Consider the following 19,684-nt stretch of genomic DNA (forward strand, 5'->3'; position numbering starts at 1 on the left):
CGCTCTTTTGTGTTTCAAGACCTGTTGTGGCTAACATACAGATGTTTTTAATAATGCAAGTTGATCTTGTGGTCAAATAAAGTAAATATAGTAATTGATAAAGAAAACCAAACTTGTCTGTGTTCCTCATGCAAACCTGTATCCTCATGTGAAACTTGTAGGGGCTATAAAAGCAGCTATATCTGAAGAAAAATATCAAAGATTAAGCTATTTTTTCAGATATTATTATAATTATATAGACATAGAAAAACCCTATGAAGCTGTTTGAGTGGCCTGTATTTGTAAAAGTGGTAACCTTTTTTATCTATGGCGTTATTTTTGTGCCTCAATCCTGAGCGAGTAATTGTACATTTATTCTACATTTTGCAAGCACATTACAGAAATTAACAATCGCAAAAAAAAATTTGCTTGAGCAAAGAAAAAACGATTCCGTGCTCAAAAAATGTATTTGCTTGTTTGCCATTATCCATATAGGGCTTGGGCGCCGCGTTGCATTCTGGGACGTGGCAGCCATGTTGATAGCCTCGCGAATGTAAACATACAGCAAGTTGAACGAGAAGAAGCAGAGTTGGGAGAAAGAAAAAAGATGTTAAAATCGCGAAAAGGTTGGGGGATTTATAGGGATACGCTAAATAGGGATGCCAGAGACCGGTATGTGGACAAAATCGGCACTATTAACGGTTTGGATCCATATGAAATTCCCAACAAATAGTGGAGTACCGACGACGACTTGCTGCCGCACTTTTGCATTACAGATATCTTCGGCTACGTTACCTTGTTTGTTTTGTGAGCGCCTACACTTCAGAATAGTTCCGAAGCTAAAAGTCATTGGAGTCTCATGTACAGTTCACAAATGGCCTACAGACCAACAGCCAATCACAATTGATCTTTAATTTTCCGATTGGTTGATTTTGTGGCACACTTGTAACGCTGTTGTAAGTTGAGCGAGCGTGTGTCAAGAGTTGAGTGCGCACAGAATTAAGAGGTTGAGAGAGAGAAAGAGAGAGACTTGACAGGAGCCCAGAGAATAAGTTTGTGAGAGAGCACCTGAGTAAACTGCGTGAGAAGGAGTTATTACTGCACGTTAATATGGATAATAGCAAACAAGCAAATACATTTATTGAGCACGGAATCGTTTTTCTTTTCTCAAGCGAATTTTTTTTTGCGATTGTTAATTCCTGTTCAAAATATAATGTAATGTGCTTGCAAAATATAGTTCTCTGTGCTCAAAATGTACAATTACTCGCTCAGGATTGTGGCACAAAAATAACGCCATATTTATCCAGTTTTGTTTAATAGTGCCACCTGCTGCATACTTCATACCATAAAGAAAATAAAAAATTTGCATTCCAGCTACAAGTACTGAAAGGGTAAGTGAAGAATCCTTAAACTCTATAAAAAAAAAATTTGATTTAAGGATGTGCATGTTCCCAAAGGGTCTTAGTACTGCTGCTTTCTGACATTTAGGTATTATTTATAGGCTTTCCCAGAAAATGATACATGGGCATATATAATATATAATTTGCACATATAATTTATATATTATTTGTGTCTATAAAATGCCTTGTTAGTATTTTGAGGATTATTTAAATAATTATGCAACATGATAACACAACATTTTGACTAAAACATAATTAAAAATAAATATATGTGATTGTATTACTTTAATATACATTGATATTTAGATACTTTATATAAACAGACAATTTTTACTGTTTTACACATTCACATATTTACTAGTGCTGTCAAGCGATTAATCGCGATTAATTGCATCTAATATAGAAGTTTTAGTTTACATAATATATTTGTGTGTACTGTGTATATTTAGTATGTATAACACATACATGCATGTGTATAATGAATAAAATTATGAATTGTTTATATATTAAATATTTTTATATATGATATAATTTATATGAATATAAATATAGGCTATACATGTAAATATTTGCAAAATATACACTGTATGTGTGTGTCTTTATATATACATAATAAATATACACAGTACACACACATAATGTAAACAAAAGCTTTTATTTTGGATGCGATTTATCGTGATTAATCGTTTGACAGCGCTAATATTTACATATTGGACCAATTAGATTTAATTGTGGGCGGGGCTACCCAGCGCGACGCGACTGAAATAAAAACGAAGCGACCAAATAAACGTAGTCTGACGCGATTAAATTGAGTTTGTCACTCAGTGTGAGGAACAGTGCGCACATCATCCCTTACCCAGAAGATTAATTTCTGAGTCCGAGGTTCTTATAGAGAAGATAACCTCTGAACATATTAATATGTGCAAAGGAAGTGTCACTGACTCAAAAGCACAAGACAGATGGTGCGGTTTGTAGCGGGATGGTTTGGGGGCAGGGAGGGTGTTTACTGCCGTGTAATCCGCTCTGATGTCACTGTGTGCCGAAGGAGGGGTCTGAGATCCGCCGCTTAATCCCTGTGTGTTGATAAGACCGACGAAGATGAAGGCAAGCCGAAGAGCTCTTCTTCATCGCTTGTGGTCCTAACAGGTGAGTGTAAAGGATGAAGGTGTAAGCAGTTGTTGTGTGTGGTGTTTGACAGGAGCTGCACCTGCTGATGGATTCACTGGAGACGGATGTGTGTTTGCATCAGCGCAGGCCTGTTACTTTATCAAATAACAGGCTTTTAACTTTTATTACCGGGGGAAAGTTTCCAGATCGCCCCGATAAATCACATTTTTGTGTTTATTGTGTGGTTAATTGAGAATATCACAGGTTTTTAATGTTCGGGATGTCCAGATGGATGGACGTGACTGCAGCAGTGAATAAACACTTCCACGATCCTGACATCTGCTCGGATGCAATGAAAACAATTCGCGATGAGGCTGTTGGTTTTCGCTTATTTAGAGGATTATTAGGAGGATTATTAGCTGATATTAGGAGTAAGAGGCTAAATGTTTGTAATGCTGATGTAAAAATGGTACAATAATATTGAACAAACATGCAGTGAAACAATAATAATAGATTTGACCGATCCTTGTGTAAACTGTTCACTGCTATTAGGGGAAAAAATCAAATCCTCACCTGATTAATCAGATTTGATTATATTTCATATTTACGTTCGTTTATGGTGTTTTGTTTTCAAAATCTATCTATCTATCTATCTATCTATCTATCTATGGCTAATTGATATCCGATATGAACTGTAAAATAAACAGGTGCCAAAAGTTGCCCCATATCAGTGACTTTCTAGCCACAGCTATAACCAGCTGTCAGGGTTTTTATTTATTATTATTATTTTTTTTAGCACAACAGTATTTTACAATTGAAGCAGGATTTTCATTTCATTAAACCTACTGTGCTTTGCTGTACCTGCTGTGATTTAATTTGATTATATTATCGTTTGTACTATTATTTACATTTACATTGTTAAACTGATTTAAATGAAGAATTAGTGTATATTGTCGTTTCCACTTTTTGCCATCAGAAACTAAACTGTAGAGTGACTGTAATATGCATGCTCGCAGATGTAATCCAGGTCTGTATATACTGTAGCATGACGTCTGCCCACAGTGAAGCTATCTTTGATTGCACCACTGCCATAAACCACGTCTCTGCGCAGAAACACAAATACAACATGTTACTCTGTCACTACACAGACACATATACAAGTCACATAGCTTGTTTAGACACTAATTTCATTTTTAGTTGCATTTATGTTAGATTATCATATTAATACAGTCAATCCAAAAATTATTCAGATGCCAGATTTGTTTTTATTAGTGGGTGCAGGACACTGTAGTTCACTTATGTAAGTGAGGATAGCAACATAAACTGACATATTATAAGTGTTTTTTTTTCTTTAACTGCTAATTTGACCTTTTTATATCAAAGACTGAACAAAATTAAACATTGCCTGGTAATTGTTTGACCTAAATTGGTATTATCTAATTGTGTACTTAGATTTGACAGCTGACAGCTATTCAACCTAATTAATTAACAAAGTTATCTGACATTATCAAGATTAATTTGTTCTGACACGGTTTAACTGAGTTCTTGTCATATTTTATTACCGTTTTCTAAACTATAGTGAATAAATTGTAATAATCTGAGAAATCTTGAAGGTGTCTGAAACTATTTTGCTTTGGATATATGTTTTTTTTTGGACATTTTACAGTTTGTCTGGTTCCCTTATATATTGTTAGATATACTACCTTTATGATTTCTGGCTGTCATTCAGGCGATGAGCTGTGAGTGGACGGAGCCATGAGCCATAGGGAGGAGCCAGAGGAGGCAGTTCTCAGAGGTCCTCCCCCTCATCGCAGCAAGCATCCCAATGGGACTCCCCTAGAGGGAGGTCAACCCAGATGGAGACCATGCCAGCTTCACAATCCTGATGCAGAAGCCAACCAGCACATGTCTGGATCTAGCCGAGGTCCCCCACGTCACCGTAGACGGCATGCTCCCGGTGAAGCACAACGCAGGCGGGCTGAGAGCGGAGATAAAGAAGATAAAGCTGGCCAACAGCCCAAACCGGGGGCATCAAGACATCATGGAAGGGGAGCGAGACTCCATCAGCACAGATATAGACAACAGCACAAAGAAGAAGAACAAGTGATCAAAACTCCTCCAAAAGAGCAAGCTCCAGAGCCATTATCTCCAGAAGATTCCTCTCAAGAACTACTGACTCCTCCTCCTCAGGATGAACCAATCACTGATGGACTGGATGGATCTGATACACGCATTGATCGGGATCCACAGTGTTCACTGAAACAGTTAGAGGAGAAGGTTCAAAGTGTAGAATCTAATTTTGGCGAAGAGGAACTGGTGAAAGAGAACCAAGAAAAAGACTATTTCAGAGAAACTCCTGAGCATGACCGTGCTCCTCCTAAGATTGCTTCAAAAAGTCGTCCTAAAGGTAAACGAACCAGTCCACTAAGAGTAGACGTTCCTCCATTCGCCACATCTCCTCACCAGATGATGAACAAACCTTTTTTTCAGTCTCCACAAATCTTCCATGAGACTCTTCAAAGCTACAATTCAGATCCAAACTCATACCCTGCTCTTTTTAACACTGGTTACCCTCAAACAAACAAGAATAAAGAGTTCGAGAGTCCCATGTCCCATGTCGAAGACCATCAAGAGGATCTCTCAGACTCTAGTCCTGAAGCCTGCTCTAATTCTTACCCACAACGAAGCCCAGATTCTCAGACAGATTCATACCTAACAGATCCTAATCCAGCCCTTGAGGGACCTCAAACGTTTGAGAGAAACCAGAGCGTGACCACGGATGAGTGCGACTCTCAGGAAGACCACGATCAGCGTAGTTCAGTGGGCTCAAGGCTGCACCACTACGATGAACAGTCAGGAGATGAAGCCGAAAGCTCAGGTAGAGTCAGAGTCCAGGTCAGGAAGACGTCAAGCTCGACTAGCCTTCCTCAAGAAGCTCCCCCCCAAGAGGAGAGTTCAGAAACTGCTCAGCTTTCACATGATTTGCAGGAAGAAGTGATGGAAAAACGTGACATGTCATCCACTCCAGGCCAGGATCAGATAACAGAGTCTTGCAGAGCTACAGGAGACGCTGTCTCATTGGCCATCAGGGATATTAAGGAAGCTATCGAGGAGGTTAAGACCAAGACGGTGCGTTCGCCCTACAGGCCTGATGAGATCACAGAGCCTGTGTGGGTGATGAGACAGGACGTGAGCCCTGTTGAGGAGAACCATCCTCAGCCACAGCCTCAGGTTCACTCACATCCACAGTCTCCGTGTCAGCTATCACAGTCTTCTCCACAGTATGAGGTGAGTGAGCTGTCCGGCAGAATTACTCCAATTCCTTACAGTGAGGTTCCATATGAACGTTTATTTTAAATAGGCCACAATTTGACTTTTTTTGCAGAATGACACCAAAGGTTTTGTATTTATTGATTTTTTTTTATTCTATAAGCACAGACATGAAGTAAATGAGTTTTTAGGCAAATAGTCTAAAGAAAAACATTTTCAACAGGTTTCCTGCAGCCTTTTTTAAAAACACATTTTTCTAAATGATCTTAGTTATATAAATTATATATAACTAAGTTATGCTTATCTTTATGTAAAAATGGTAGTGCTGTCCAACGATTAATTGCATCTAAAATGAAATTAGTTTACATAATATATGTGTGTGTACTGTGTATATTTATTATGCATATACAGGTCCTTCTAAAAAATTAGCATATTGTGATAAAGTTCATTATTTTCCATAATGTAATGATAAAAATTTAACTTTTATATATTTTAGATTCATTGCACACCAACTGAAATATTTCAGGTCTTTCATTGTTTTAATACTGATGATTTTGGCATACAGCTCATGAAAACCCAAAGTGCCTGTCTCAAAAAATTAGCATATTTCATCCGACCAATAAAAGAAAAGTGTTTTTAATACAAAAAAGTCAACTTTCAAATAATTATGTTCAGTTATGCACTCAATACTTGGTCGGGAATCCTTTTGCAGAAATGACTGCTTCAATGCGGCGTGGCATGGAGGCAATCAGCCTGTGGCACTGCTGAGGTGTTATGGAGGCCCAGGATGCTTCGATAGCGGCCTTAAGCTCATCCAGAGTGTTGGGTCTTGCGTCTCTCAACTTTCTCTTCACAATATCCCACAGATTCTCTATGGGGTTCAGGTCAGGAGAGTTGGCAGGCCAATTGAGCACAGTATTACCATGGTCAGTAAACCATTTACCAGTGGTTTTGGCACTGTGAGCAGGTGCCAGGTCGTGCTGAACAATGAAATCTTCATCTCCATAAAGCTTGTCAGCAGATGGAAGCATGAAGTGCTCCAAAATCTCCTGATAGCTAGCTGCTTTGACCCTAACCTTGATAAAACACAGTGGACCAACACCAGCAGCTGACATGGCACCCCAGACCATCACTGACTGTGGGTACTTGACACTGGACTTCAGGCATTTTGGCATTTCCTTCTCCCCAGTCTTCCTCCAGACTCTGGCACCTTGATTTCCGAATGACATGCAAAATTTGTCCAAAAGTCCAGTGCCTCTTCTCTGTAGCCCAGGTCAGGCGCTTCTGCCGCTGTTTCTGGTTCAAAAGTGGCTTGACCTGGGGAATGCGGCACCTGTAGCCCATTTCCTGCACACGCCTGTGCACGGTGGCTCTGGATGTTTCTACTCCAGACTCAGTCCACTGCTTCCGCAGGTCCCCCAAGGTCTGGAATCGGTCCTTCTCCACAATCTTCCTCAGGGTCCGGTCACCTCTTCTCGTTGTGCAGCGTTTTTTGCCACACTTTTTCCTTCCCACAGACTTCCCACTGAGGTGCCTTGATACAGCACTCTGGGAACAGCCTGTTCGTTCAGAAATTACTTTCTGTGTCTTACCCTCTTGCTTGAGGGTGTCAATGATAGCCTTCTGGTCAGCAGTCTTACCCATGATTGCAGTTTTGAGTAATGAACCAGGCTGGGAGTTTTTAAAAGCCTCAGGAATCTTTTGCAGGTGTTTAGAGTTAATTAGTTGATTCAGATGATTAGGTTAATAGCTCGTTTAGAGAACCTTTTCATGATATGCTAATTTTTTGAGACAGGCACTTTGGGTTTTCATGAGCTGTATGCCAAAATCATCAGTATTAAAACAATAAAAGACCTGAAATATTTCGGTTGGTGTGCAATGAATCTAAAATATATGAAAGTTTAACTTTTATCATTACATTATGGAAAATAATGAACTTTATCACAATATGCTAATTTTTTTAGAAGGACCTGTATACATACACGCACAGTATATATTTTGGAAATATTTACATGCATACACATTATATATATATATGGCTATCACAGTTATTGAAGTACAAAACCATATTAGAAAATGTTATATTTCAAATGGTCATTCATGGATCATAATTATTGCGCATATTATTTAGTACCATGATCTCTTTAAATTAAGTAAACAGGACTGAGTTAACATGTGGTACAGTTATTTTATTGATTAAAAGTTACACTTAATTGTTTAGTCACATTTAACTGCCAAGGAGGAGTATTAGAACGTAATGCTGTTCCATTTTTTTTTTCAGTGTAAAACGCTATTGTAACGCATAGTCATCAACGTAGTTATCCATGCATAATTTAGTATGCACTTAATGTGTTACAAATGACTGGAAATCGCTGCAAATATAATGAAACTGCTGTCTGTCCCAATTAATACATTTCAAGCATATTGACAAAACGTTTAGTTTAGTACTATTGATAGCTCCATGAACCACGTGACCGCGTGCCGGTGAGATCAAAGCATGCTCTGGTAAAGCGAGTTTACTCTGTAATATGCAGTGGGATATACATATAAAATATGTTGCATTATTTGTCTACTAGATAATACCTGAATGGCAAAATGAATGCAGTGTCTTAAAATCATGTCAAAGCTAAGGATATTCAGTGAAAAGAATTGGCGTTGTTCATTGGTCGGGCATCGACCAATAAAATGTCTTCATTCGCACCAAAGCCCCGCCCCCAGCTCTGCTCTCTCACATCTGCATATACAAGTGCACAAGTGAGTTTTGCAACAGAATACCGCAAAAAGAGTAGCAAAAGTCAGAGCGCTAGGATTTGAACTTGTACTTCCAGATCTGAGAGGTTGTAAGTGCCGACTTGACGTTGTGCAGCGAAACTGAAGTAAAACTGCAAAAGTAAATATGTCGTAAACATGTGTGTATGTCATTTTCTTTGTGTGAATGTCATTCTACACATTTGTGACTATTAATCTACAATTTTTCCAATTCAAAACACGGGTGTTTTGATCCTTTTCTGTGTGTGCAAATTGAAAGATTCAGCTTTTCACATCAGGGCTGTGAGTGTAAATTTTAACTTACAAATACAAATATTAATATGACACGTTCTCACATTCAGATCTTCAACCTCTCGAGTTTAGCTACTGATTTTCCTCCATAGGAAAAGTAATTAAATTTAATTAGTCATCAACATAAGGTTTACAGTAGGAACAGAAACCATGGAATATATGATTTTAGATATCATTTGATATTTGCAATGTATAATTTCTACTCTTAATTAGATAAAACGTCAACTTATCAAGTGATTCAAATGATGCATTTACACTGAGATTTTTAAGAACAAGTCTGTGGATTGCAGCATTTGATATTGTTTACTAGCAGCAGATTGCCTTCATTTTTACAGACTCGGATTCAAGATGCTGAACTTCCTTTGGGAGCAGTATCCTCTGGTGTCCTTCAGGACCAGGATGTAGATGTCAGTCCCAGCGTCCCAAGTGAAGAGGTCATTTTATCATATTTGTCTGCAGTTGATATATTTATGATGTAATCTTTATCCCTATTGTTATTTTTTTTACAGTTTTACTGTGACTTGTAGTAATACTGCGTTTTTTTTTTTTTTGCAGACTAAGAAAAATTTGGCCTCTTTCCCTGCATATGTTGATGGTAAGTTTAAAGGAAGCAGGCTCTTATTATACTGATCAAAAGATTAATTATCTTTTCTAATCATGTAACATTGCATCTTTACATATATATATTTACATTTTAGTTTCATGTAAATCTCACATTCTCACAATGCTTGTCAAAATATGTCCAGGTGTATTATTTATAAATATTATATATAGGTAAAACTTTAAATACATAAATTGTAAAGACAGATTACAATCTTATAGGATTATTCAGGATAATAAATTCCTTATGAATAAAAAAATATGTGTAACAAAGCCTGGGAAAAAATATATCCAGGTTACATTTGACCTAAAATTAAATACAAATGAATACATATTATTTTAAATGCTGTTTAATATATTCTATAACTAGAGTTGAAAAAAGGTGAATATTATTATACAAGTAATGTTTTTAATAAATAATATTCTATTTTATAACTTATAATGATTAATTTTCATGACCAGCACATTTTTCTTTGATTTCTCATTACCATTATTCAAAAATGAATAAAGGAATGAAGAATAAATATAAACGTGTTTTATAAGTGTTCTTTCAATGGTAAAAAAAAAAAATAAAAAACTTTTTTACACACAATGTATTTGTTGTCTGGTTAAAAAAAACCTGAAAATATTATACTGATACCAGAAGTGAGATTTTGAGTCATGTAAGAAAGAGAATTAGAAACACAAGAACATTCAGAGGGCTCCACTGATTTGAAACCTAAGAATAATGCACAATACCAGGTTTAGTGTTCTGCTATATTTATGGTGTGAATGTTTCCTCAGTTCCTGGCCCGTGTGACCCAGAGGACTTGATTGACGGCATCATTTTTGCCGCTAACTTCCTGGGCTCCACCCAGCTGCTGTCAGAGAGGACGCCCACGAAGAGCGGCCGCATGCAGCAGGCCCAGGAGGCCATGAGCCGCGTCCGGGTGAGAAACACACAACCGTATATATCTATAGAGCTTCCGCTGGTGTGATTCTCTGATGTCCCTGACAGCATGCTCAAACATGCACACACCAACACCTCACACACTCACGGACATCATGATTCATCTGAGCTTATGGGTGTAAAACATGTCACAAACATTTCTGGATATCTAGGTCCTAACAGACACATCTTGAGTGACAGTTCGTTGATTCTGACAGTCAGGTTTAGTCTCTGGGGCTGCTGATGTCATTCTGATCACAGCCCAAATTTTGATAGTGTTTCCCAGAAACCTTCAGCCTATCACAATACCGACATCCCACCCACCCGGTCCCCCTTTAGCCAGATGATCCTGTTTGATTTCATCTGGGCGTATCCTTCATCTCCAAACCAACCGCGCTGTGTCTGAGTCGCCCACCATGCGCTTTTATGTTTGTAGGCTTTATTTGACCGTTCTCTGTTTTTATTTGTCCCCTGTCGAGCAGACAGCCCAGGCACAGGCCAAAATCAGAAATAAGGTACGCTATTTCAGGTCTTCAGTAACTTTGGTATTTGCGGTATTATGTATTTTTGCTGTTCTTTTTTCATGTGACAGGCATTTTGACGATTACGAGTAGCAGCATCTGTTCTGTGGGAGACTAGAGAGCGGTGTATATGCTAGTACAGGAGGTGATGTGCTGTTTTAAGAGTAATAGCTGTTTGTCTTGCTCTACAGTATCAGCAGGGCACTGAGAGTGGGCTGTCGGCCAGCACAGAAGTGGACCTCTTTATATCCACGCAGAGGATCAAAGTGCTCAGCGCTTACACACAGGTGCACAACATTTATTTGGAGAATGAAGTCAAAAATGTTGGGGTGCTGCCAATGTCCTCATATCATAATGAAGAAAATTTGATAGAAAGAATGAAATCCCAATAAATGTTTGAAATACTATTTAAAATATAAATATTTTATATTGTAGCTTAACATACACAAACATGTTTTTTGATTATTATACAGTATGTATGCATGTATACGAAGTTTATATGTATGAGTTTATTAGCAAAAACAGATAACTCAAATGTCATATCACATTTTCATATTGGGCTAGTTAGCTTTATTTCTTTAGTTATTTTTTAGCCTAATCAAAATAAACCAACTGCAGTTTGATTGAGATTAATTGGAATAGACAATGAAATACAGAGTTATCTGTTTTTGCAAATGAACAATATTTTGACATTTTCATTGGAGAATAATGTTAAAAATGTCAAGGTGATACGAATGTCCTGATATGTGTAGTTTGTAAGTAATTTTAGTAGATTAGTAGTCTTTTATTCTTATTTATAAAACCAAACACTTCACTGCTTGTTAATTATTTATTTACATATATATATATATATATATATATATATATATATATATATATATAAAACAGGAAGTGATGTCGTAGAGAGGGACTTCTGCACACCCTCGTCATGAATGTGTGTCATCATCAATAATTCTCTAAGATATCACATATCTTTACGTTTTCATGACAAGACAAGGTTTGTTCAGGTTGTGAAATGTCATGTGGTGCAAATGATAATATTCATGATATTTGAAAAAAAAAAATACCCTTTACATTTTAAATTTAAAAGTTTTGAGAATTACATAAATATTAGTTTTCAAAAAGTTTGCTGCTAAACTGCTTTTAGATCTTTGTTTCAGTTGTTTCTGTGATGTACTGAAATATAATTACAAGCACTTGATACGTTTCAAAGGCTTTTATCGACAATTACATGACATTTATGCAAAGAATCAGTATTTGCAGTGTTGGCCCTTCTTTTTCAGGACCTCTGCAATTCGACTGGGCATGCTCTCAATCAACTTCTGGGCCAAATCCTGACTGATAGCAACCCATTCTTTCATAATCACTTCTTGGAGTTTGTCAGAATTAGTGGGTTTTTGTTTGTCCACCCGCCTCTTGAGGATTGACCACAAGTTCTCAATGGGATTAAGATCTGGGGAGTTTCCAGGCCATGGACCCAAAATTTCAACATTCTGGTCCCCGAGCCACTTAGTTATCACTTTTGCCTTATGGCACGGTGCTCCATCGTGCTGGAAAATGCATTGTTCTTCACCAAACTGTTGTTGGATTGTTGGAAGAAGTTGCTGTTGGAGGGTGTTTTGGTACCATTCTTTATTCATGGCTGTGTTTTTGGGCAGAATTGTGAGTGAGCCCACTCCCTTGGATGAGAAGCAACCCCACACATGAATGGTGTCAGGATGCTTGACTGTTGGCATGACACAGGACTGATGGTAGCGCTCACCTTTTCTTCTCCGGACAAGCCTTTTTCCAGATGCCCCAAACAATCGGAAAGGGGCTTCATCTGAGAATATGACTTTGCCCCAGTCCTCAGCAGTCATTCACTATACTTTCTGCAGAAGATCAATCTGTCCCTGATGTTTTTTTTTGGAGAGAAGTGGCTTCTTTGCTGCCCTTCTTGACACCAGGCCATCTTCCAAAAGTCTTGGCCTCACTGTGCGTGCAGATGCGCTCACACCTGCCTGCTGCCATTCCTGAGCAAGCTCTGCACTGGTGGCACTCCGATCCCGCAGCTGAATCCTCTTTAGGAGACGATCCTGGCGCTTGCTGGACCTTCTTGGACGCCCTGAAGCCTTCTTTACAAGAATTGAACCTCTTTCCTTGAAGTTCTTGATGATCCTATAAATTGTTGATTTAGGTGCAATCTTAGTAGCCACAATATCCTTGCATGTGAAGTCATTTTTATGCAACGCAATGATGGCTGCACGCGTTTCTTTGCAGGTCACCATGGTTAACAATGGAAGAACAATGATTTCAAGCATCACCCTCCTTTTAACATGTCAAGTCTGCCATTCTAACCCAATCAGCCTGACATAATGATCTCCAGCCTTGTGCTCGTCAACATTCTCACCTGAGTTAACAAGACGATTACTGAAATGATCTCAGCAGGTCCTTTAATGACAGCAATGAAATGCAGTGGAAAGGTTTTTTGGGATTAAGTTAATTTTCATGGTAAAGAAGGACTATGCAATTCATCTGATCACTCTTCATAACATTCTGGAGTATATGCAAATTGCTATTATAAAAACTTAAGCAGCAACTTTTCCAATTTCCAATATTTATGTAATTCTCAAAACTTTTGGCCACGACTGTATGTGGTCCCCAAGTTTCTAAAAATGTTAATTGGTGTAAATCGAGATTTTACTATCTTTCTCTGCCTCTGAGAAAACGGAAGCTCAAACGGCTGATCTGGAATCTCCTCTTTGTGACGTTGTAAAGAGAAATGTTACCTCCCCTTTCTCTGCTTTGCCCGCCCAAAAATTTACATATAATTCAGTCGCAATGTCAGCAAAGGCGTTACAAACAGACTTTAATGATATGGATTCGACAGCACCGGCACAAACAGTGAGTAACAGTGTTCATTAATGCCTGATCTGTGATCAGTGATTTCTGATGTGTAGTTAATCATTCAAGTTCACACAAACTTTCTTTCTAAATTTTAATTTAATTTAGTTTAATACTGTTTATGCATTGAATCAAGCCAGTGACTAAACGATCAACTTCACGTTGTTTGACGCTGTTATGCTGCACAACGGAGCTCTTACTGTATTCATGTGTTTGCTGTTAGTTGTGGTGAAAGCATTTTGTGAGAGAAAACGTGTTGCAATAATGACGAGATGACTGCATTCATGCGATAAACAGACTCTGTCTACTCAATGCTCATCACTGCAGCCTTTCATGTGATGGGACAAGATCGAAAAAATAATTATATAATCAACAAATCCACGATTCGTTAATCTCGACAGCTGTAGTGTATATATATATGTAATAATATTACATATGTAATAATATATATGTCCACATGTAATACGCATTTCAAATGCAAAGATGTCAGCCAATCACAACAGTTGTCGTTTACTCGGAGTCTCACAGCAGACACGCCCCTTCAAACAGAGCATTCAAGCCAGAGGGCTAATATCAGGATATAAAAAAAGCTTTTTATTTCTAAATTTTAAATGTAAAAATCATACTAACAATATAAGTACACCTAAGGAAACATTAAAAAGCATTTAAAGAAAAGGAAATAATCCATGTCATGGGACCTTTAATGATTGACATTTTTCAAAACCATAAGAAGCCAAGATGAATACTGAGAGCACATTTCTAAGAACTTACCCTGTGTTTAAACTATTTTTTTTATTTGTTAAAACAGACATATAATTACAAGAATAACTCAATAAATTTGATTAAATGATTGGCACTTAAAAACCAACAAACTGACATCTTTATTTTGGCAGGACACCATGATGGACCATCCGCTGAGGACCATCTCGTACATCGCTGACATCGGGAACATGGTTGTGCTGATGGCTCGCAGGAAGATGATTCGCTCTCAGAGTGCACAGGAGAACTTAGACACCGCAGAGACACAGCACACAAACCCAGCGCGGGACGACTGTCGCCAGTACAGGATGATCTGCCACGTGTTTGAGTCAGAAGATGTACGCGTACGAACTCTTACACCATGCACTTCATGCACAAATGCTAATTCTTGATGCTTCCTGTATGTCGTTCGTTGTTTGTCTCTGCCAGGCTCAGCTGATTGCTCAGTCCATCGGTCAGGCCTTCAGCGTTGCGTATCAGGAGTTTCTGAGAGCCAACGGCATCGATCCAGAGGACCTGAGCCAGAGAGAGTACAGCGACCTGCTCAACACTCAGGACATGTACAACGACGACCTCATTCACTTCTCCAAGTCGGAAAACTGCAGAGATGTACGTTAACCAGTGGCCATAAAGTGACAAAGTAGCTGAGTAAATCATTCCCTTTTTTCAATTTTTTGTGGGTTTTAAAATGCAACGCAGATTACTGCCTTAATGCCTTAATTAATGCCGTAAATACCAGTAATTTGACAAGCTTTAAATCATAGTAAATTGTGTTGCATGATTCGTTTAAATACCCTCCTCCCATGTAGTGTGCGTCTGAAAGGGGAAAAATGCATATTCAAAAAGGTCAGGCACAAAAATAACTGTCCACGACTTTTCAGCATTAATTCAGCACTGCGTGTCTTTAGTGAATTCAGACAGCACTATTTTAACGCCAGAAGACGGTTTGCTCTGATGCAAGCTGGTAGTAAATCTGGCCCTACATATTACTCACAGTCAAAAGTTTTTATTTTTTATTTTTTTATGATGACTCAGAATTGAAATAAGAAATGAAGCTTTGGAAAATGTAAAGCCCAATTTAAGCATAATAAGAGAAAAACATTGATTGAAAAAAATCAGTTTCAAACCATTATTTTTTAAGGTGGAAAAGTGTATGGCTCAACAGATATGAAAACACATTCTACAATTTCCCATAATATGCAAAAAAAAAAAAACTTAGGTAGAATTAGACTTTTTGCAGTGGGAACATTGCTTCAGATTGGCAGATATTCCAAAGAAAAACAAACATTTTAAAATAAAAGGATTACATTAAAATGAATTTTGCCATACACACTAACAGCATTAAAACTATTAAGTATAGGACTAAGTTAATTATTTATGCTTTTACCTGTAATTATATAAAGAGTCATTGGGACACAGTTGGGGCACAGATGGCTTTATCATAAGATAAGATAAGATTTATTTGTCCCACAATGGGGAAATTTCCATGCTACAGCAGCAAAAATAAGCGCAAATATAAAGCAAATACTCAAAAATCATCTTTTATACATTCTTCAGCCGCCATAGGACTTTCACTAAAGGCCCTGCTGGAGTCTGTTCGGTGAGCAGTATTTGGGATGTGTTTGTGTCAGGTGTACATCGAGAAGCAGAAAGGGGAGATTCTGGGTGTGGTAATCGTGGAGTCCGGCTGGGGCTCCATCCTCCCCACCGTCATCATCGCCAGCCTGATGCACGGCGCACCCGCGGCCAAGTCAGGACGCCTCAACATCGGTGATCAGATCATGACGGTCAACGGCACCAGTGTGGTGGGCCTGCCGCTCTCCACCTGCCAGAGCATCATTAAAGTGGGACTTTATTTCTCATCTTTTATTACATCTGCAAGCACTGTAGCCATTTCACCATGAAAACTGAGAATCTTCTGCTATCTTGGATGGGTTTTTGTCATGGTCCGCGTGTATTCTGGGATTGATGTTTTCACCAATGCTGTTGTGTGTTCAGGGGCTGAAGGGTCAATCCAGGATCAAGATGAACATCGTCAGGTGTCCTCCTGTGACCATGGTGCTCATTCGCAGACCAGACCTGCGCTATCAGCTGGGTTTCAGTGTGCAGAATGGCATTGTGGGTGTTCACGGTGAAACATGAGAAGTGTGTGATGTTTTACAGATGTTTGACAGAGTTGGTGTTGTGTTCAGATCTGCAGTCTGATGCGAGGAGGGATTGCCGAGAGAGGAGGGGTCCGCGTCGGCCATCGCATCATCGAGATCGGCGGTCAGAGCGTGGTGGCCACAGCTCACGAGAAGATCGTTCACATCCTGTCCAACGCTGTGGGAGAGGTAAACCACGCCATTACAGCAGAGACTGCTTCAGTTAAATAAATAAGATGAAAACAATTATTTAAGGGATAGTTCAACCTAAAATGAAAATTCTGTCATTAATTACTCACCCTCATGTCGTTCCAAACCCGTAAGACCTTCGTTCATCTTCAGAACACAAATTAAGATATTTTTGATGAAATCTGAGAGCTCTCTGACCCTCCATAGACAGCAAGGATCCTTACACGATCAACGCACAGAAATGTAGCAAGGACATCTGTAAAATAGTCCAAGTGACTACAGGGGTTCAACCGTAATTTTACGAAGCTATGAGAATACTTTTTGTACGAAAAAAAAAAAAACCTTTATTCAACAATTTGTCTCATTCATGTCACCATGGCGCCATTTTAGAAAGTACTGCATCACACACGTAAACAGTATATACTGTTCTGTGTCAGCTGTATCACATGGATACGTTGTTTTCATTCAGATCAAATCATGAGTACAACGTAAAAAACAAATTTTGCGCACAAAAAGTATTATGGTAGCTTTGTCAAATTATGGTTGAACCTGATATCAGATGGATTATTTTACTGATCTCCTTGCTATGTTTCTGCTATTACGGGTTTGGAACGACATGAGGGTGATTTAAAAACAGCTTTTTAGATTTTTTTTTTAGTTTTGTTAGATTTAGAAGTTTGAGATCATGATTTTATTAAAACTAATTTTGGATAGTTTGAACTCTAAATTCGGATGAGCCATGATGAACATATCTGTGACTCATATTCCTTATAAAAGTGCATATTGTTTATTTAAATAGTTTATTTACAATTTTCTTGGCAACAGAAAATTGTTGATGAACTGTATGGCAGAGGCTTTATTCTTATTAATACATTTAAAAATATATGCCATATTGGTTGGCTTTCATCCTATTGCTATTACTGCCATTTTATAACAGCAGTGCAGCACCTGAGGCTGTGCGTTATAGTGATTTTACCACAGACAAAATGCTTTATATAATATTTATATATTTGATGCACTTTATTGAAATACTATTTTTGTTTTTATATGTATTTTTTTTTTTTTTTAATTCTAAAGTTTTAGTGATTTTGTGGAATTTATGTAATTTTTATTCGTTTTACAAAAAATGTCTTTAGCTTTTATTCATTTTAAAATGAGAAATGTTGCTCTGGCAACTAGATAAAATAAAATAGTTTTTTTAGATTTTAATTCGTCAAAATGCATTTTAGTTCAAGTAACTATATATATGGGTTTTAAGCATTAAAACAACAACAATGTACTAAAAAAGTTTTTCCATTGTGTTTCATGTACAAATGACAGTGTTGTCAAAATCTCTTTCATACAGATCTGTGAAAACAACAAAAAAAGCTGTATTATTAATGCCAGGCCAGTAGCTGGCGACGTAATGAAACAACACACATCTGCGCGCAAACCTTTACTGAACAAGTAATACGTATGCGCATGATGTCAAGGTTTTCACAAATTTGTGTTTTTTCTAGTTCACACAAGAGATGACATCAGTATTGTTTTCAAAAACGAGCACTTTGAAACCCGTTTAAAACCGTTCACGTTTTCAAGGCCCCATAACACCATTGCTGTGTAAATGAATGGCCAAAACGCATAAACAGTTTTCAATTTTTTAAATAAAAAATGGTGTTGTGTAAATGCAGCCTTAGTTTACTATAATAACACGGCTGTTTAAAGCTTTGAAGTTAGCATGCTGCTAAGCTAATGGCTCAGTACTCCAATAATCCTAATAATACAACACATGAATGGATATCCAGTGAAGCTGAATACTGTAATATGTTGTTTTTGTCAGATCCACATGAAGACCATGCCTGCAGCCATGTACCGCCTGCTCACGGCCCAGGAACAACCCGTCTACATCTGACACCATCACCTCCACATGAGCTGATGCAGAGTTCATATTTATTGAAAGATTAATATAACCGTTTACAGATTTATTTAACTAGATGGATGTATTTAGTTATTATTCCATTAGTGCATAAACCAAACCATTCCAGCACCATGTGAGCTGCCTTAATCTCTCTGAAGGACTGGCATTAGAACCAAAGAGAAATGGATGCAGATCGACTCACGACTGGACCTAAACGATCACGAGATCAGCGGCACCGAGCACAGTAATACAGGAGCATTGCAATCTAGCTGTTATTGACACACATCTGATGTATGAGCTGGAATGTTCTCTTACGTCTACTAAAGTATAGGAATCAACCAAACACTTACGTTGCTTCGTTTTCATTAAAGATGTGCATTTTCATCATTTTCAATCTGGTAAATTCTGCTCTACATATAGTTTGGGTTATTAATAGCAATGAGAAAGGCATAAACAATGACAAGCAAAGTAACAACATTAAAAGGTTTATTTATTTGTCTTTAAAATGTAAAAATCCCACAACTCTTGTTTTATTAGTGGTTAAATCATAGACACACACCAATAGTTACACATGACCTAAGAGAATCAATATAAAAACTAATGTGACATTATATCATAAGCCGGTTGTGTATATAAGTTAGTATAGTAGTATATGCACGTTAATACATGATTGATCGATGACATTGAGGCACTTCAGCAAATATTTTGGAAAATAACAAAAGAAACAGACACGTGGCCTTGTGGGAGAAAACTAAAAGATGTGCAATTAGTCTGAAAGAACAAACAAAAAAACTACATGCAGACAAGAAATAACACTGAGATTTAATATAAAAATGTTGCAGGTATAAAAAGATGCTGTTTTATAAATGGCATGTTTATTCTGCATGTGTGTTTGTGGCTAGAAATGTCTCATCTGCTTTATCTGTGGTTCATGACAGTCCCTCTTA

At 37.8% G+C, this 19,684-nt stretch overlaps 1 protein-coding gene across 1 annotated transcript; it reads left to right on the forward strand.

Annotated features, from left to right (window-relative positions):
* Positions 1–2,183: 2,183 nt before the first annotated feature.
* On the forward strand, positions 2,184–19,068 carry LOC132126968 (amyloid-beta A4 precursor protein-binding family A member 1-like). The gene is made up of 13 exons (XM_059538592.1): positions 2,184–2,525; positions 4,216–5,774; positions 9,152–9,250; positions 9,372–9,411; positions 10,200–10,345; positions 10,827–10,859; positions 11,057–11,152; positions 14,642–14,845; positions 14,937–15,116; positions 16,139–16,351; positions 16,506–16,625; positions 16,700–16,840; positions 18,660–19,068. Exons 2-13 carry the CDS (start codon positions 4,242–4,244, stop codon positions 18,729–18,731), a joined length of 2,877 nt encoding a protein of 958 aa, XP_059394575.1. The 5' UTR covers positions 2,184–2,525; positions 4,216–4,241; the 3' UTR covers positions 18,732–19,068.
* Positions 19,069–19,684: the final 616 nt, after the last annotated feature.

This window comes from Carassius carassius, chromosome 45, assembly GCF_963082965.1.
Source record: "Carassius carassius chromosome 45, fCarCar2.1, whole genome shotgun sequence".
NCBI lineage: Eukaryota > Metazoa > Chordata > Actinopteri > Cypriniformes > Cyprinidae > Carassius > Carassius carassius.